The sequence below is a fragment of the Zalophus californianus genome, chromosome 8 (genome assembly GCF_009762305.2).
Source record: "Zalophus californianus isolate mZalCal1 chromosome 8, mZalCal1.pri.v2, whole genome shotgun sequence".
NCBI lineage: Eukaryota > Metazoa > Chordata > Mammalia > Carnivora > Otariidae > Zalophus > Zalophus californianus.
The window spans coordinates 105804818-105826025 of NC_045602.1; the positions used below are offsets into that span (position 1 = coordinate 105804818).

General features: G+C 38.3%; 1 protein-coding gene across 7 annotated transcripts in view; it reads right to left on the bottom strand.

Annotated features, from left to right (window-relative positions):
* PLCB1 (phospholipase C beta 1) overlaps positions 1-21208 on the bottom strand; it is a 714547-nt gene that overhangs the window by 201295 nt on the left and 492044 nt on the right. For all 7 annotated transcript variants that reach the window (XM_027621223.2, XM_027621225.2, XM_027621224.2 and 4 more), the window contains exons 5-9: positions 12734-12813; positions 10871-10924; positions 9716-9791; positions 2181-2281; positions 763-929 (exon numbers count right to left, since the gene is read on the bottom strand). In XM_027621223.2, the coding sequence (XP_027477024.1) occupies positions 763-929; positions 2181-2281; positions 9716-9791; positions 10871-10924; positions 12734-12813 (478 nt within the window). The remainder of the gene's footprint in view (positions 1-762; positions 930-2180; positions 2282-9715; positions 9792-10870; positions 10925-12733; positions 12814-21208) is intronic.

The window sequence follows — 21208 nt, forward strand, 5'->3', positions numbered from 1 at the left end:
TTCTCCAGAATCAAAAACATAAATTTCCTAATAACTTCCAGGCAACTGAAAGCTGTCTTTCTGATATTAATTTTTAGACTAATAATTTTTTCTAGAAACACTGATTTTTTTTACATATAAAAGGCCAAATTTTATATTTTATATTTTCCCAAGTGGAAAAATTCATCAATAGTGTAAACTAGAATAAAATAAGGGTCTAATGGATTAAATATTCTCTTTAGTTTTAGAGATTTAGAAAAAGCTGTGGGTTTTACAGAACTTCTAGAAACAGAGACAAAAAGGCAAACTTTACATGTTCCTTTTTTTGAGAGAGAGAGAGAATCTCAAGCAGGCTCCATACCCAGCATGGAGCCCAACATGGGGCTCGATTCCACAACCCTGAGATCATGACCTGAGCCAAAATCAAGAGTTGGACGCTTAACTGACTGAGCCACCCAGGTGCCCCCAAAAAGGCAACCTTTAAGATAGGGAATTTCTTGTATGAGAAATATGCATTCAGTCATTGGGTAAATTTAAGAGAAAACAAATGATTAGACATTTAAAAAAATATGTTATATGCATACATACACATAACAACAACAACAACAAAATCACACGCCGAAGTCTAATTGAACCACTAGTGATTTAAGACAGAAAGGAAAGCAGGCATACAAATGTGGGAAACAGACCTAAACAATCCTTGATGTCGATACTTACCAGGGGGTTACCCATTCACAATTAGAAACCACAACTTCCCTATAGTGTGGGGCAAAGTGGACTGACCTTTTTTGGCAAGGCTATTGTTGGGTTCATACTTCTCAATCAGTACTTGGACTTGTTCTTGTTTTAAAGGTGGGTAAAGTATTTCATTTAGCCGGGGATCTCGCTGCTTAAGGTTGATAAAGTCCATCATCTGATCGACGGTAAGGTATGGTTTGCTTTTGGCACCACTAAAACCAATTAAAAACCAGAAATTAGAATATTTGTCCACCAAGTCTCATCCATATATTTGCATTTAACTATAGAGAAACAATATTGCCCTACCTGGTAATTGCATGCTAGACATCTGGACATTCCTATCTTACCCTGAAAACATGTGTTGCCCTATCACAGTTGCTGCATTCTATGGGATGCAAATATCTTTTGCAATCCCTGCCACTAAATCCCAATGCCCTTGAAGTATACCAGATGCATAAGAGAATCTACAGTAGGGAAACTTCGCATTTTGTGTGTAAAGATGCACCACTCTCAACTGAACATAGACGTATAGGTTGTTTTTTATTATGACACTAACCTTCTGGTTTAGTCATCAAATTCCCACATCCCACTTACTCATTTAGAGATGTATTTATTACTCATTACTAAAAAAAAAGTAAACAACCTGGGTACATTTTTCTTTTCATTAAAGTTATGCTTCAGCAAAAATCTATAAGTCTTCAACATAGCGTGATCCAAGCTTCCCATTTCAAGCCTGACAACCCAAAGACAAGTTCAATGGTACAATTACTGCTGATGCTCAAAACATTGTTGATAGCAATGAGCATCACAAAGTGGGTATATCCAGTGTCATTCTTAGCACTGTTGACCTGTCTTCCACATAAAAAAATCCTTATTTTGTTGATAAATTTTAGATTGATTTTCTGTTATCATGTAGATTTCAGTGAACTAGGAAAGGTGAATTGCTACAGCCCTGCATTTGCCCTGGTGTTTTGGTTTGTTTCTTTTCTTTTTCTCATTCTTTTTTTCAAAGGAATGTCTATATATTTTCTAAAATAAAAGCAAATGACTTTCAGCTGGGAGGGTTCTTAGCAATCCAGAGTTTTCATTTCACTAATGCGTGTCCGAGACATAACCTGACTGGTCCCCTGGTCAGAGTTCTTCCTGCATCATGAGTCTACCTCCACGGAGCCAAGATGCTCTATTCTAGCCATAATCTTCAAACCACACAGAGCCCCCAGGGGATACTAAAACACCAACACCCAGCAACAAATCATAGCAAACATCCACTCATTAAAAGCAGTGGTTGCACTTCACAGGTAGGAATGTTGATTGTCTCCAACAAATGACACAGAAGCATTGTTGTCATTCACAGTGCCCAAAGAGTTCTGTCTCCCTCTATTGCTCAAAATCCTGCTAGAGCCACCCCGAGCACCCCTGCAAGCTGAAAAAGAGTGGGTTAAAATGCTGTGTTGTTCTCTTACAATTCGGAAAAGATGTTATCAATTTCAGGTCGAGGGCAAAGGTTGTTCAGGAAAACTCTGTACACTTCTGGAGTGAAATCTTCTTGAGGTATTGAATCGTTCTGGGAAATAAAGCAACAGGGTCAGTGAAATGTCTTTTTCTTTCCCTAGCTTACAGCTTCCCCCCAACTCTTTTCATGTTTCTCTCTCCCTTCCTCTTTCTCCAAGAGGTCAGGGTAAACATTCAGAAAATATCTATGAGGACAGCTGTAGAGTTCATTTGGACACTGGCTTTGAGGAATCAAAAGCCGTACTTTCTGTTGCTTTTTCATTATCATTTAAGCTTAAGAGTTTTCTGCGTCTAAAAGGATGTTAAGGTGATTTTTAAAGTATATTTACTAAGTAAGTTAGGCCTAGCAAAACCAAGGTCTGTATAGCAGATTTCTTTTAGGTTGTTTTTCTCTTTTTTAGTTTTAATCTTTTTAAATGATCATTATAAAATACACATACCATAAAAATGACCATTTTAACCATTTTTCAGTGTACAGTGGCACGAAGAATTTTCACATTGTTTATGTGCTATTTAGCAGATGTTTGAATGATTTTTTTTTAAAGAGCAAAGGACCTGGAAATAGACATTTTCAAAATGAAAACATAAATTCCAATTTTGTATCTTTTTTTTTCTCCAAACAATGTTCCTTCCGGTTTAAGTAATCTGATAAATTGTAGAACAGTTTTTGTAAGTAGGACAGCACTAGTCATTATTTCTCACTGATTCCTCTTGGTCTTACTGTTTGGGAAGCAAGTCATTGATATAAAAAGTCATTTCTGTGACTTATTTTTCTGTTTATTCGGGCTGCCATGGAAACCGGAAGCATGTATTCAAGCCTTTGTTAACAGGAAAGACATTCTCCATGCTGTTTTCCTATTTCAGGTATGTGTTTATATAATTATTTTTATTTTTAAGCCCTTAAACCAAAAAAAAAAGAAAACCCAACAAAAAAAAACCCCTTCCTTTTACCATATGCATATGTTTTGAAAGGTACTTTTATAGAAATACCTAAAATTGTTCTCTGAAATTGTACCCTGCCTGCTAACAGATAAGAGAACTTAACTCACCACTTGGCAAACAGCAGGAGTCTCATATTTGTGGAATGAATGAATAAAATAATATTTCCTTTACTAAATCCATTTATACAGCAGGAATAAAGTCTATTTTGCAAAAACAGAATTTTGAGATAACCAAACAACACCTGTAGCACTATACATAGCAAGGTCCATTACATAGCAGTGGTCCAATTTAGGATCATTATACATGGGTCTTACTGAGCTTTTATTTTTTTCTCTCTTCTTGTGTTAGTTTAAAACCTCTTCTTCCTGAACTGGGTTTTGTCTTCCATTCTGAGCTACTGTTACATTTCACCGGTGTGGTATTTCAACACTCTAACTGTATTGTGCTCCCAGTTGTATGTTTGTTTCTTGCTAACACGCAGAACTACGCAAGCTAGGACCTGTGTGTTGCTTGTTAACTTCTAGATCTCCAGTGTGTAACGTACAGTAAGTCCACAATAAACATCTAAGAAATAAATAAATGTAATTTATGAGAAAGGTGGAAGTTGATAGAACAGAATTCCCATAGGATATCAGATTCAACTGAAGTCATTTATATAAGATTCCATACACATAATTTCATAGAACAGTATGCTTTCCTAAAACTCTGTTGGTTATTTACCAGCTGTGAATTAGGACTTCTTATTAAAGAGGAAAAATCAATGAGATAATCTAAATAAACACAATATTATTCTCATTGCCAGTTAGATGTTAGCACATAGAAAAGAAACCACTTCAATACAGCTGATTTTCTTTGTCTCATTTTTCTTTGCCCAACTTGACTGATGAGGATATCCTAAAGCCTTTGGGGTCAGTGTAGGAAAATAGGAGAAGAAATATTTTTGGAGACATGAGTTAAAATGAGCATCGTTAAAAGCTGAACTTAAAGTATAGGGGAGGTATTTGTGGAAAATCTATTAACAAGTCCTAATTCCTTACATTTTTAACAAGGCTGAAATTCACAAATCTCATTTAAATATTTTCTTTTCCTGGATCTCATGATTTGGTGAAGTGGATGGAACAGATTCATTGTATCCTATCTGAGCAGGAGGAAGCCCCCAATCCAACACTCTAAAGATCATACTCAATGTTCAGATACTCTTCTGTAATCCTTCCTGACCACACTAGCTAAAGATGGCACAGTCTTCTTTTGTGTTCAGAATTGGCATTTATATACTTTTATTATAATATCTATCACACAGTTTCCCCCATATTTTTTATATTTCTGATTTTCTACTAGGCTGTGAGGTTTTTTTCTTTAAATTTTTTATTGTTATGTTAATCACCATACATCACATCATTAGTTTTTGATGTAGTGTTCCATGATTCATTATTTGTGCATAACACCCAGTGCTCCATGCAGAACGTGCCCTCTTTAATACCCATCACCAGGCTAACCCATCCCCCCACCCCCCTCCCCTCTAGAACCTTCAGTTTGTTTTTCAGAGTCCATCGTCTCTCATGGTTCTAGACTGTGAGTTTTTGAGTGAAGTGACTATCTCTTCTTTAATTCCTTTGTGTCCCAAACATGCTGCCAGGCATATAATAGTTACCCAATCAACATCTGCGGGTGAACCCAGGACATGGGACCTGATCTTAGGTTTTTTGTCTTGTATTCTAAGACTTGGCTCACCACATCATGCTTCCAATACAAAACAGATCATCAGTGATTATTTGTTGCTATTGTTATCAGAAATTTTTGGAGGGACAATTAAGAAGGGTATTATAGTCTGAATCGGGCCCATTTATTCCAGAAACTACAAAGTATTGGCAAACTTTAAAAATGAAGTTGCTTCTGGGCGTCTGGGTGGCTCAGATGGTTAAGCGTCAGCCTTCGGCTCAGGTCATGATCCCAGGGTCCTGGGATCGAGTTCTGCATTGGTCTCCTTGCTCAGTGGGGAGTCTGCTTCTCCCTCTCCCTCTGCCTCTCCCCCTGCTTGTTCTCTCTCCGTCTCTCTCACAAATGAATAAATAAAATCTTAAAAAAAAATAAAAATAAAAAAATAAAAATGAAGTTGCTTCAATTCCATGCTTGGATACAAAGAATCCCAAAAGGGAAAAGATTCTTTTAAAATTTGATGGTAGTACTGATGGCATTTGTATTTCCAGATTCCACAGACCTAGTTATGACATATCTACATGCTAAATTAAAAATAAGAAAGAGAAAAAAACCCCACATATATGCAAATGAAAAATACTCAGAGGAAAATGTTTAAGATTTACTGAGCACTTACTGTGTGCCACACATGCGGAGTTTATATGTTTTCATTTGATCCCATGTCAACTCTATGTGGTTGTGACCCTTTTCAGATGCAAACATTAGGGACATGGCAGCTTATAAAACTTGTCTAAGGTCCCAAGTATTTGTGTATGGAGCTGCTATGGTTTTGAATCTATGTTGTTTGATTCCATAACTCACACTATAATCCAACAAACTAAATGTTCACATCAACTTATTCTCAGTATTTTTGTTCTAAATCTGTAAGGCAAAAAATGAGTTGGCCATAGAGTACATGAAATAATTACAAGTAAAATTACTCATAATACACCAAATTCTTAGTGTGGTTTAAAGATAGAATTTTGATATTAGTGGTTTTAGGAGTCACAGTTACATAAATGATTGTATTTCTGATTTATATTCTGAGTGTATGGCATAGGAGAAAGGCAACATACTGTAGTCATCCTGGGAGAAGTTTTTTTACGTTTTATTTATTGTATTCTTCAGTAAAATCTGTGGTACTCTTTTTTTAAAACATTTTATTTATTTATTTATTTATTTATTTGAGAGAGCATAAGCAGGGAGAGAGACAGAGGGGGAGAGAGAGAGAATCTCAAGCAGACTGTGCTGAGTGCTGGGCCCAATGCAGGGCTTGATCTCACGACCCTGAAATCATGACCTGAGCAGAAAACAAGAGTTGGGTGTTTAAGCAACTGAGCCATCTATGTGCCCTCTATGGTATTCTTTAAATCCAAAATAATCACTGTTTTCCTTGGTATTACATATAAGTTCATAACTATAACAACTTTATTATTTAAAGCAAATACACCTGACCCTTGAACAATGCAGAGGTTTGGGGGTGCTGACCCTCTGCCACACAGTTAAAAATCTAGGTATAACTTTTGATTCCTCAAAAACTTTACTAATAGCCTACTGTTGACTGGGAGCCTTACTGATAACATCAGTAGTCAATTAACACAGATTTTGTATATGATATATATTCTATATGGTATTCTTAGAATAACATAGCCTAGAGAAAAGAAAATGTTATTAAGAAAATCATAAGGAAGAGAAAATACATTTACAGTACTGTACTGTATTTCCTGAAAAAATCCACATATAAGTGGACCTGTGCGATTTAAAAATCTGTGTTGTTCTGGGGACAACTGTCCATGGATTTATTCCTATCTTGTTCATTAAAGTGCCAGTGCTATGCAATGACTATCATACAACTCCAAATGTCACTGAGCTATTTTCAAGTTAATAAGCCTGAAATCAAAAGGAATTTGGTACAAGTAAACTACTTTCAGTTCTCAGAAAATTTGTGGGTAAAATGGTAATTTTCTGAATATGGAAAGGTCTCCGAAGGTCTCCCTGGAAAATATGTTTGGATTATTAATAGAAGGACAGTAATTGCTTTGTCTCTCTTTTTAGATACAGTGCTACTTTTTAACAATTAAGGTAACTTTGGCAAGCAACTGTAATCTCTAAAGGAGTACCCTCTAAAGGAATGTGTTATTCCAGCAGATCGTGTTGGCCAGGATACATCTTCAAGTGCATTAATTATCCCTAACAATGTGCACAAAGATAATGTTTAAAAAATCTCAACAGGATATCCAGTGTTTCTGGTAATGTATCTATTTACAGAACACAATACAATCTAGTCTGAACGACCACTGGCTATGAAATGAGGCTCCCAGATATACAGTGCTATCTACCATTTATGTAACCTTTTCTTCTGTGGAGTGTTTAAAACACCTCTTGTCAGTGTATTCAGAATCTTTTTGCTAATTAGTGGATATTTTCTAGAACCTCTGTTCTGTAGATTTGAAATTACAACAAGGATTTAAAATATAGGCAGTTTAGGGAAACATTTACTTCCTAGCTCTGAAATTATCTTTGGTTTTTAGATCTTTAGAAAGCATCCTAATTCTACAAGTTGTCAGTCCTCCAAGTAAAGTATACTTTACTATGAATAATGATCTATCGGGTGCCTGGGTGGCTCAGTTGGTTAAGCGACTGCCTTCGGCTCAGGTCATGATCCTGGAGTCCCGGGATCGAGTCCCGCATCGGGCTCCCTGCTCAGCAGGGAATCTGCTTCTCCCTCTGACCCTCTTCCCTCTCGTGCTCTCTCTCTCTCATTCTCTCTCTCTCAAATAAATAAATAAAATCTTTAAAAAAAAATAATGATCTATCAAGACTTCATGATGGAGGTTGATTCTGTTTTTTTAAAAATCTCCAATTTGTTTTCAGAAAATTATCATAGCATCTAATTTACTAAAGATATATTTTTTTTCAATTTAAACATAACTCCTGTTATTTGAATCTTATTTTCTTTTAAGAATGTCTCCAGTTGATATTGGTCTGAAAGCATGAACCTATAATAGACACAGTGGGTTGTAAAAACTCAGTTTATATTTACTGACTGAATTGTCAGAATCCAATTGTTTAGCAAACTGCAATTTACAGAGAATTGGTTAATGGATTTGATTTTCTAGTCAGCTTCATCTTCTATTCTTTCTTCCCCTAGCTAGATTTATAATACGTTAAAATTTTTGGTCATTATATTCATAAGATGTTATCCAGTAAAGGTAAAATCAGGAGCAATTGCAGAGGAAAAGAAATTCTTTTCATGTCTTTCTAAATTCATCTCTCAAGCTTCCTTTTTATGCTTAAATTCAGAGGTCTTTTTTGTTACTCAGACCGGTAAATTCTTTCCAGCCTCAGGGCTTTGCACACATTGTTTTCTTTTTCTGGAATGATCCTCTCTTATTCGCAATGGCAGCCCTCTATTCCTTTTGCTCATGGCACTACTCCCCACCCCCCCCCACTTACACTTGTGTTGGTCCACATGTTTAAGGAGAGCCCCCAGAAACTCTGTGGTCCTTGAATCTTGGGACTATATTTTGTTCACTACCCCATTCTCAGTCCTGAGGGCAGGTAGTAAGAGTTCAAGAAATATTTGTTGAGCAAATGATAGACCTTAACTGGCATATCTGTCCTACCCCAGAGCATCTAAGAAAGAGCAATAATAAGTTTGGTCATTTTATTTTGCTTATGAAAGTGAAGGTTAAATTGTTTGGGGGAGTCTCTCCGGGGCTCTGTCCGGTGTTGGCAGCATCACCAGCCTTTTCCACCTATAACAGGAAACTCAGAGTGGGGGAGCACTCTTTCATTTCTTTCCATTACCTACCAAAGTCCTTAATAAACTTCACTTTCCTGAAAAGTATTCACAACAAGAATGGGCTGACAAATTTAATAATAACACTCAATACTTTTTCATAACCTAATGATAAGTTTAGCAATGGCTTCTTAACTTCATTCAATGCAACTTGAACATTGCCAGAGTGTTCCAAGAGGCTCAAAGTTTCTCCCTATAGTGTAAGTGTTATCCTTGGGAAAGAGCTTACTTGTTGCTTAGATACTAGGATAAAAATAATTTGCAATAGAGAGACGAGTTCTGCATATAGCCTGAGAAAAATGTTTTATACAACAGACTCCGATCTCCTAGAAACGATGGTAACAAACAATTTTAGAGCCAGTTATATAGAAATGCATTGAAATGAAGGCAAATTAATTTGTGTGGGCAACATATATGGGTGCCTCCAATGTGTTGGGCCTAAAAAAAAAGCATGATACGTGGTTTTCCTCTCATCCACTTTACCACCATATGAGCAAATTAGGGGGTCTCCAAACTGAACCTGCACTCCTCCCAGCAAAAACTTTGTGAGCACAGCCCTGCAGAATATGTCAATATAATTATGTCTAAACATGTGTTACCATGTTAATTGCATATTAACTTATACCTCTTAAAACCAGACATTTAAAAAGGATGGAATGTGATGAAATGGATATTTCAAATATCTTCCTAACCACAATCCACAATTATTAGCTAACGTCTCCAGGGACATCAACAAAGGATTTGTTATTAAGGAGAAGTTTAAATTCTTAACAATAATACATTTTGGTCAATACCTTTTTATATCAGATGGTTCTTAAAAATCATTATTTACAAAGAACAAGGGTCTTTCTAGATCAACATATTGGGTTTATGGGAATGAAAGAAAATATAATTATGGTGGCCCCATACATTGTAAATATTAACAAGTGAATCCTATGGTCTTCTTAATTTAAAAAAGTGTTTGGGTAATATGGGGGCAAGTTATATTTCAGTATAATTATTCACAGCTATTTAGTAGTGCTAATTTTAGAAAAGCAACATGCTCACCCTTGAAGATGGAAGACTACAAGCCTCTAAAGCAGTTTCAACTCGCTTCCGGTCTGCTGAGAACAAGCGGTATATGCTGTGAAGTGAAATCACAACAGTGAGTTATGGATCACAGGTTTATAGATGACACCAACCGACAGTATCCCATTGAATCAAACACTTTTGTCATTCAAAATATCCACCGCTCCATGCATCTGCATATAGGTTCTAAAAGGTCTATGTATGTGCTTTTTAAAATGAAGATGTTAATATAAAATCAACATCTTGAGGCAAAGGTGATGACCCAATTAAAAAACATTGTCCTAAATAGCCTCTAAGAGTAAGCCTAAAATACATCCTTGATAACTCGCTCTCCTTGCTGCTACCTATTGCTCTAAAGGTTTACATTATTAATATTATTAAGAAACAAGTAATTACTACTATTATTAATAATAATTTAACATTGCAATGAACAAGAGCCTAAGAGTAGCTAGTAGATCAAAGGGTAAAGATTAAGGATGCATTCTAAAAAAGAAAATTTATGTGTATCAGCTATACTTCAATGAAAAAGTGGTCAATTTATTGACAAATAGAGTTTAAGTATTATATTAAAAATAGAATTGAATATAAGAATTTGAATTTATGGGTTCTATCAAAACATGACAAAATCTAGCATCCAGAGCCCACCAGTCCCATAAGGAATATGGTAGAGTTGAATTGTCATTGTCTCCTCCAGATGGGGTTTCACTCCAGCTCTTCGGGCTCCTGGCTTGCTTCGTCCCATAAATTCCCTGACTGGTTTCTGTGGACATTTGAGTTTGCAGCCCCTCCTTCAAGGCTAGCATCATCTTGGTAGAAAGTGGCACTGAGGTCGCCCAATTGCCATTCCTCGAACCGATCTGAATCTTAAAGGCCTTTTGGGTTTAACAGTAAGTTTCCCCCACCCCTTCCCCCCTCTTCCTGCTTTGTTGTTTCTTGAAAATGATGCCACAGTAAAATCTTTATGGGGAAACCAGCTGCATTGATGTGAACATGGCGGGGGAGGGAGAACGGGGTTACCATGCATTCTCAGGCTCCCACTTGGGCCAGTGGAGAAACAAAACACAGCCATGGCACAGAGTCAAATCTTTGAGAAAAGAACATGAACACTGACTGGGAAATGCTCCCGTAGCTTACTTTTTGAGAGGAATGCGCCCTTCTGGAGTGACTTGCAGCTTAAGCTTAGTATAGCTGTTGGAGAAGCAGAAAAGAAAGTGTTTAATCTTTAAAAAGCTGTCTATTAAAGAATAAAATATATAGAAAAGGGTTCATGCGTATGTACTGGTTGCTGAATCTCAACAAACTGTCCAGGTCTCTGCAGTCAGCACTCAAATCAAGAAATAGAAACTTCTCCCTTTAGCAGCATCCCAAAAGCCTCTCTCATGCCCCTTTCCAGAGCCAGGCCCACAAAGGGAGCCATTACTCCGACTTCAAACAACATACATTTCTTTTTGGCCGGTTTTGCACTTTATATAAACGGAATCACATCCTTTTGTGTCTGGCTTCTTTCGTTCCATATTATGTTTTTGATATCCATCCTCATTTTTTGCTTATAGCTGTGGATCATTCACTCTCGTTGCAAAGTATTTGATTGTGTCAGTATAACTACTGCATTTATCTCTTCGACTGCTTTTGGACATGTGGATAGAGAGACAGAGCAACAGAAATTTCAAACGCTGCTGATGGGTGTGTGGATTGGGATTACCACTTTAGGAAACTGCATATGACCCATCAATCCCCCATCCAGATGTATAGGTAGCAGAAAGGCTTATAATGGATTCATCAAAAGGCATGTTCTAGAATGTCCATAGCAGCTATTTGTAGGGAGACACCTGTTGGAAAGGGACATTTGCAATCAATAATGATTTGCCAAATAGAGGTTTACTGGCTATAACATGAGACGTTTCAGATAAGACGTCTTCTTCATCTCTGTGTCCCCTTCCACTAATATTATCTGACACAACAGATGTTCTAGAAACGTCTGTTAGTTGAAGGATGGTAAGATCAAAGTCAGTAAAAAGAAAGAAGAAAGGAAGGGGGTAGGGGGAGGCATTAGAAGGGTCCTCAAGGTGACAAACCAAAGAGGAGATGATCACATGAAAAAAACATTTAAGTGAAGACCTATGGAGTACTAACAGTAAAAGGAATTCACAGAAGAGTAAGAAAGAAATGTAGGCTGGAGTCTTAGGTCTCGAACGATGGGTATGTCTTACAGAAGAAGAGGAAAAAGAGAAATGTAATAAAATAGAGGACTAGTAATGTTTCCACTTGTGGTTTTGATTTCAAGGCTTCCAAACCTCCTGGTCATCCATAGCTTCCAAAGTGAACGCATACAGCTCTCCTTGCTGCTCATCTGGCAAAAATCATTATTTTCCTTGGTCAGATTATTTTTAGAAAGACTGTGTAATTCCAGAGTGATTGGGTAATCCTGTTTTGCTTCTCTTTCCTTCTCCTTTTCACTCTGTGCCTCCCTCCACATCTTTTTCTCTTTTCTTACTAACACTTTCTGTGATGGTCTAAGGGCAGGAATCGGGACATCAGCCTATTGATTTAGGTAGGCAGGGAAGTTATTATAGCATCTATCAGAGATCTAAGACTGGAGAGAAATGAGTACCGTATGTTCTTCTTTCCCTTTGTCAGATTAATAATTGATATGACACAGGCCTATGTAGAAGCAGAGGGCTCTCTGAAATTAATAATTTTTGGTTCTGAGCACAGCTGCTGGGATTTGGACGTGTCTCCTTATAGCGTGTCAAAGACACTGACATTCAGAGGAACTCAGCCTAACATGGATGTGCAGCTCGGAGGAAAATAGCGATCTGTCTTGGAAGTTTTCCAATTCCAAACAGTGGAGGTATCAGTTCTCTAACAAATCCCAAAGGGAAGTTTATGTTTATCAATGTGCGAAGCCAGTGCAGCATAAACAAAAGACTCACAAAGGAGAAAGGAAACTGACTCAGAAGAAGCAACACCCTTAGTAATAAAATTAGAGCTACTTACGCTTTTTCCAGAAATGCATCTCTTGACATGTTTTGGGCCAGCAGGTTTGTTGCCAAACTGAAAACCTCATTTGTCCATTCCTGAAAGATGTAAATCACACTTGCATTAGCTTAAATACTCTCCAGTCATTAGACACATGTTTTTAGCTAGGCTACCAGGAAGGGCAAATTAGTTCAATCTGTATGCCTAAAGGATTTTTTTTTTTTCTTTCTTTCTTTCTCTTTCTTTCTTTCTTTCTTTCTTTCTTTCTTTCTTTCTTTCTTTCTTTCTTTCTTTCTTTCTTTCTTCTTCTTTCTTTTCTTTCTTTCTTTCTTTCTTTCTTTCTTTCTTTCTTTCTTTCTTTCTTTCTTTCTTTCTTTCTCTCTTTCTTTCTCTCTTTCTCTCTTTCTCTCTTTCTCTCTTTCTCTCCTTCCCTCCCTCCTTCCCTCCATTCCTTCCTTCCTTCCTTTCTTCCTTCCCTCCCTCGATCTTTCTTTCTTTCTTTTGTAAAAATGACATGATTAAATTCAAGTCCCCGAGTTACTGCTCCTTTCTAAGGAAATGTTCTTTACACATAAACAAAATTTTGTCTGCTTTTAAAAATCCCTATTTATAGGGACCTGGCAGATTGCCTTTCAGTAACCAAGTATTTTTTACTACTTTCCTAGATTATAAAGAGATAAAGAGTTATAGAAAAGTTGAAAATTTAGTCAAATATATTTTCAATACACCTGCAGATGTAATCTTGCTTTACTACTCAAGCCAAAGCAGCTATACCAGGGAATCTTTAAATGTTAATTACAGTTCTAGAAGTTCTTGAAACCGTTTGCAGTCACAATGTCACACTCTCCCAATTATGTCAGTCGCTCACTACTCCCCTAATCTTAATCCCTACCTCAAACCACTCACCAGTGATCTCACTTGGCTTCCAAGAAAATGGAAAAGAGCAAATCCACACAGAAAGTTGAAGTTCCATTTTGAGTGATGGTTTTGAACACAAAATTAACATCTTGCCCACCCCCCATTCTTTAAGAGAAGACATGAGAGCTAAGAAACCATGTTTTTTAATTCAACAGCTTTTCCATCTCATTGTATTATTTCTGCTGTTGTTTTGTTGGCCTTCTGTGTTTTGCATCCTGACTTAAGGCACTGATAATATACCATCATGTAACACAGTGACATTTGAGGTAGGACTTGGGGTATAGAGTGCTGAAGGAGGGAAGAGGGAATTCTAAGCAAAGAAAACTGGGAGAAAAACCAGAGGTAAGCACACATAGTAGGACTCAGAGGGAATGGGGAGGAGTCTAACAGGAATTGGAAAAAAGAAGGTGAGTTGCAATGAGAAAAGTAGAGTTGGGGGCAGAGTATGGAGAGCATTTAAGTCTGTTGAGGTATCCGGAGATAACTTGGCAAGAAATGTGAAATTACTGAAGGCCCATTTTTAGGGTGAGAGATGAGGAGAGCTGAGGCCAGATTGTGTGTTAGGGAGATTGCCTGGTGGCCATTTGGAGGATGGAGTTGAAGCTGAGAAACCAAAAAGAAGGAACTCAGTTAAGAAGCTGTCCCAGTTTAGGAGAGAATTTTGGGGGCTTTGACCCCTATACCCTATTGGTGAAGGGCTTGGAAGATCACAGCACAGAGTACTTGTGAGTGAAGCAAAAGAACTGACCACCACACTATGTATAAGCACAGAAGCATTGGAATAACATTTTAACAGCTTTAAAATAAATTTCCTCAAGTCTGATCATTCTAAACTAAGAGTAACTACTAGCTCTGGTTTTTATAATATGTTTCTGGTATAATAGTTTCTTAGCTAAGGGTCAAACTTTAGACATTCCTACCTCGATGGGAACTTTACCACTTTGTATGTTTACTGGGGGTCAATTCCACACCTGAAATAGGTACAGTGAAGGCATTATGAAGAGTTGGGGAAATTTAAACTGGGTCTGACCTTTTAGGTCAAAAGGTAATGTCTCTATTATACCCAGCCCAATAGAAATACCATGTGAGCTACATATATAATTTAAAACTTCCTAGTAGCCACATTAAAAAAGTAGAAGTAAACAGGTGAAACTAATTTTAATATATATATTTTTAGCTAATATTTTGTAAACATTACTAATCATGTAATCAACAAAAAATTGAGATATTTTGTATTCTTTTTATGTGCCTAGTCTTAAAGTGAGGTATGGGTTTTACACTTAACAGCCCATCTCAGTTGGCATTGGCAACCTTCCAGGTACTCAGTCAGCCACAGGTAGCTGGTGGCTGTGGCTGTAGCATTTGGTCAGGTCTTCTAGATCTTTAGCTCTTTTTATGGGTCCTTTATCAAACCAGTTGAAGGACAGCATCATCACCACCTTCACCATACAGCCACAGTTAGCTCATTCAGCAAGTCAAGTGTAATTTATTTTCATCACATTCTCAGAATGTGAGCATCTAAATTTCCAAGTGTGGAATTCCTAGAATCCACTGGCTTCCTGCAGCCTTTTGAGATGTTCAAAAGATCTGACCCAGGCTACATCAAAGATTCAGGGACTAATGCAATGATCAAGGGAACTTTAGAAATCACCCAACTCTTGGTTGGGTACTGGTCTCAGTCTATATCACACTGAGCTAAAACAACATGTGTCTTACTTTGGTTTCCCCAGAAGCAGACCCTGAGACAAGGATTTATGAAGAAGGGTTTCTTATGAAGGGTTTTCTGGCAACTTTATATGGGACTGAGCAGGATTGGGGGTAGAAGGGTTGAAGGAAGAAGGAAGAAGGCAGATGGTAACTTTGGTTTTCTCCATCCTGATATAGACCACATGTCAAAGTTGAGTTTTTGATGAAGAACAAGGGAGCTGTAGTGTGGTAATGCCTGTGTCTGTTATTCTTGGTTAAGGGCTACTGGAGGGGATGGAATCCCCAGGCACTTCCTGGTCTCCTTGGTACTAGGCAAAGGGGTTTCCAGATCCAGAGGAAGCAGCCAACAAAGAGACAAGGGGACGCCTGGGTGGCTCAGTTGGTTAAGCGACTGCCTTCGGCTCAGGTCATGATCCTGGAGTCCTGGGATCGAGTCCCGTATCGGGCTCCCTGCTCAGCGGGGAGTCTGCTTCTCCCTCTGACTCTCTTCCCTCTCGTGCTCTCTCTCTCTCAAATAAACAAATAAAATCTTAAAAAAAAAACAAAAAAACAAAGAGACAAGGGTCCTGGCTGTTGGAAGTGAAAGCACTGTGTATGAAAGTGGAAAAGGACTGGAAGGGACACAGGCAGAGCCCTCTAGAGTTGACCTTAGCAGGATAATATATCTCAGGACTTTTGGGTACATTGTGCAACCAAAGCCTTGAGGGAATGGATTCCCATATGTTCTAGAGCAGTGCTTCTGAATCTTTCATGTACATAGAAACTGCTGGGGGCTGGAGGGCCTGGAGGGTCTTGCTGAAATGCAGATGATGATTCAGGAAGTCTAGAGAGGGGACAGAGAATGTGCATCCCAAGTGAATTCTGCTGAACCATGCTAGGAGCAGCAAGGATCTAGACTAGACTTGCAGCACTGATGGAAAGTTTGGTAGAAATGAAGGACTTTAAGCTCCACACCAGGTCTTTGGACTCAGAATCCACGTATTTTTCAGGAAACCCTTGTTTTTTTTTTTTTTTTTTTTTGCATATTAACGTTTGTTTGAGCATGCTGCTGGGCCAGGAACAGCATTTTGAGTAGCAAGGTGTGCCAGGGCCTGGTTTAGGAAACATTATTCTAATCTTTGTCTGCTTGAGCCCCAAGTAAATAAAGAACTTATTTTGGTTATTTGTTTGAAAATAGGCTCTCACAGCTGCATTAAGAACAACATGGCTAAAAAACTGTGGCCAGAGCCTCTTAAAGTAGCCTCGGCTCATCCAGAGATTATGGCATATGCTTTGCGGCAGGATAGACCAATCCCATCCTGGCAGGATTCTCATACATCCAATGCTCTGCCCTGGTGAGTTTGGCACTGGAAGGACAGCTTCTTATTTCAATCTGGAGGGTTGGTTTTTCTACTTTGATAGACAAGATTCTGATGATTACCACTAAGCTTGGCTCTGCTTTTACTATTTCAACCCTGAAGCTTCTTAAATGACATTTTCTGTTTTATGATCAATCTTTTTGCACACAGGGGATAACAGGGACCTGAACGAGAGAAAACATATCTGAAGGTCAACTTCCATGGAATTTCATCTGGAGTTCAAGGGCACATGTTTGTGCCTTAACATCTGCAAGATCGTTTGTGCAATTCCCTCACCACATGGATGAGGGCACACTTACTGAGATGCCGGGCTTGACACCATTATAGATCCCAAGTTTTCCTACCAGGTTGAAAAGTCAACACACTTTTATTTCTAAAGCCATTTCAGTTCCACCATTCTTGGCACAGGATTTATGTGTTTGCTTAATACCGCCAACAATTGTTTCACAATTGTCAATTACTCTCAGAGGTATTGAGTGTTTACTCTGCACTGACCTAAGTCCTTTGCATCTGATCACTTCATTAGTTCTTACAACAATTCTCTAGGAATTAGGTACTGTTATTAACCTCATTTTACAGAGGAGGATTCCAAGTTTCAAAGCACTTATAAGATTTATTTATATTCTCAGAGCTGAAAAAATTCACAATTTGGGATTAAATCACTGGTTTCTTGGGCTCCAAACCCTGTACTCTCAGATACTGTGTACTCTGTCATTTTGTTCTAGAAAATTTTAGGGAGGCTAATACAGTTCAACAAGATAAAAAAGATAAGTAAATCCACCTCACTGTATTCTGTATAAAACATGGACTCAGCACTTATGAGGGGCTAGTCATTGTTCTAGGTATTTGTTGAATACTCACAACTACTCTACGAGATAAATTCTGTTATTAGCACCCCATTTGCTTATTTAAAAAAATTTTTTATTGTTATGTTAATCACCATACATTACATCATTAGTTTTTGATGTAGTGTTCCATGATTCATTGTTTGTGCATAACACCCAGTGCTCCACGCAGAACGTGCCCTCTTTAATACCCATCACCAGGCTAACCCATCCCCCCATCCCCCTCCCCTCTAGAAACCCCAGTTTGTTTTTCAGAGTCCATCGTCTTTCATGGTTCGTCTCCCCCTCCAACTTACTCCCCTTCATTCTTCCCCTCTTGCTATCTTCTTCTTCTTTTTTTTTTCTTAACATATATTGCATTATTTGTTTCAGAAGTACAGATCTGTGATTCAACAGTCTTGCACAATTCACAGCGCTCATCATAGCACATACCCTCCCCAATGTCTATCATCCAGCCACCCCATCCCTCCCACCCCCCACCACTCCAGCAACCCTCAGTTTGTTTCCTGAGGTTAAAAATTCCTCATATCAGCAAGGTCATATGATACATGTCTTTCTCTGATTGACTTATTTCACTCAGCATAACACCCTCCAGTTCCATCCATGTCATTGCAAATGGCAAGATCTCATTTCTTTTTATGACTGCATAATATTCCATTGGGTATATATACCACATCTTCTTTGTCCATTCATCTGTCGTTGGACATCTTGGCTCTTTCCACAGTTTGGCTATTGTGGACATTGCTGCTATAAACATCAGGGTGCACGTACCCCTTCGGATCCCTACATTTGTATCTTTGGGGTAAATACCCAGTAGTTAGCACCCCATTTGTATAAACGAGAAAGCTGAGGAACAGAGGCATTCACTAACTGGCATAGGGTCACACAGCTCATTATAGGCACACCTGAGATTTGAACCCAAGACGTTTGCTGCTGGGATCTATACACCTTACCGTTGTACTATGATGATGAAGCAAACTATGGAGTTTATGAAGTAAACACCTTAACAACATGTTGTAAGGATGACATTAGGGGAGATAAAATGGAGAGGGGGTGAGGTCAGTCACAAAATGTAGGTCTAAAGTCTTGGAACTTTGATAGAGGTAGGTCACAATTTCTATTCACACTTGCCTTAACCAATGTAAAGAGAGATTCAATCACAACATGCTCGACGCTTGCCCTAGATCCAAATGCCAATCACGCAGCAGTTCAACCATGATGACTAGTTCTGAGAACAGAGAGAAATTTCTCCCATTGGCATTCACACCTCTTAACTTCTTGGTTTAACTTGTCACTGTAAGAGGGTGTACAGACAGAGACAGAGTCTTCTGGAAGAAATAGAATTCTTGCAGACATTTCTCCTTCCCATTGTTCTCATTTATGTTGCTTTAATATTTCAATGTCTTTATTTTACCTTTCTTTTCTTTCACTATTACGTATTTCTCTTATACATAGAAATACAGAGAATAGTGTAACTTACACAGATCAAAATGTAATAAATGTCCACATTGCACCATATTTACTTTAGTACTTTTTAAAAATTATATCCTTAGGATGTTGCAGTGCAGATTAATTCTATGCTGTGCATAGAATGTTTCTCCCTGATCCCATTTTTCTCCCTTTCTCCAGGAGCAGGTTCTATCTCAAAAGGTAGATATCAATACCAAATCTATTTTCATGTGGTATAGATCAGGATTCAGCAAACTAAGGCTTGAGGGCTAAATCCAGCCCGTCACCTGTTTCTGTAAATGAAGTTTTATTGAAATACAGCTATGCTTGTTCATTTACATATTGTCTGTGGCTGCTTTCAGGCTATAATGGCAGAGTTGAGTGGGTGCAAGAGAGCCAAAAGGGCAAAGTATTTACTATCTGGCCCTTTACAGAAAAAAGTTTACTGGTCCTTGGTATGGATGGACCCCTGTATATTTAAAATAGTACATAAATCATATCATACTGTATGCATCTTTGGCCAATGGCTATTCGCAACCAATATTATACCTTTAAATGTATCCTTGTTTCTACGTGTGGGTCTAGTTAATTAATTTTAACTATTATGCTATTCCACTATAGGAATGTAGTTTATTAATTCATTATTTTATTGAGGAACATTTATGGTTTCTTCCTCCAGGAAGCCTGGTTTGCATAAACCTATTTCCTGTTGCCCTAAGTCACATCTGGGAGATTCTCTAGGGTGAATATCATTAATTCTTAGAATCCATGTATCTTCATCAGTACCCGATGCTGATACTTGCTCATCAAAGTGGGAAGGAAGCCAAGTTCCCATTGGCAGTGTAGGAGAGCTTGCATTTTACCATATTCTCAAAAACACTTGCCATTATCAGACTTCCAGAAAATGTTGACAAATCTGATGGATGCAATGTGGGATCTTGCAGTGGTCTTAATAGGCATCCCTGACTTACCAGTGGAGTTGAGCATCATTTTATATATCTTGGGCCTGTTCCACTTTTTCTTTTCTGCAAATTTCCTGTTAACATTCTTTTTTTTTTTTTTTTTTTTTTTTTTTTAATTTTTTATTGTTATGTTAATCACCATATATTACATCACTAGTTCTCGGTGCAGTGTTCCATGATTCATTGTTTGTTCATAACACCCAGTGCTCCATGCAGAACGTGCCCTCCTCAATACCCATCACCAGGCTAACCCATCCCCCCACCCCCCTCCCCTCTAGAACCCTCAGTTTGTTTTTCAGAGTCCATCATCTCTCATGGTTCGTCTCCCCCTCTGACATACTCCCCTTTTCTTCCTCTTCTATTATCTTCTTTTCTTTTTTCTTAAAATATGTTGCGTTATTTGTTTCAGAAGTACAGATCTGTGATTCAACAGTCTTGCACAATTCACAGCGCTCACCGTAGCACATACCCTCCCCAATATCTATCACCCAGCCACCCCATCCCTCCCACCCCCAACCACTCCAGTAACACTCAGTTTCTTTCCTGAGATTAAGAATTCCTCATATCAGTGAGGTCATGTGATACATGTCTTTCTCTGATTGACTTATTTCACTCAGCATAACACCCTCCAGTTCCATCCACGTCGTTGCAAATGGCAAGATCTCATTCCTTTTGATGGCTGCATAATATTCCATTGTGTATATATACCACATCTTCTTTATCCATTCATCTGTCGATGGGCATCTTGGCTCTTTCCACAGTTTGGCTATGGTGGACATTGCTGCTATAAACATTGGGGTACACGTACCCCTTCGGGTCCCTACATTTGTATCTTTGTGGTAAATACCCAGTAGTGCAATTGCTGGATCGAACGGTAGCTCTAATTTCAACTGTTTGAGGAACCTCCATACTGTTTTCCAGAGGGGTTGCACCAGCTTGCATTCCCACCAACAGTGTAGGAGGGTTCCCCTTTCTCCACATCCCCGCCAACATCTGTCGTTCCCTGACTTGTTAATTTTAGCCATTCTGACGGGTGTGAGGTGGTATCTCATTGAGGTTTTGATTTGGATTTCCCTGATGCCAAGCGATGTTGAGCACTTTTTCATGTGCCTGTTGGCCATTTGGATGTCTTCTTTGGAGAAATGTCTGTTCATGTCTTCTGCCCATTTCTTGATTGGATTATTTGTTCTTTGGGTGTTGAGTTTGATAAGTTCTTTATAGATTTTGGATACCAGCCCTTTATCTGATATGTCA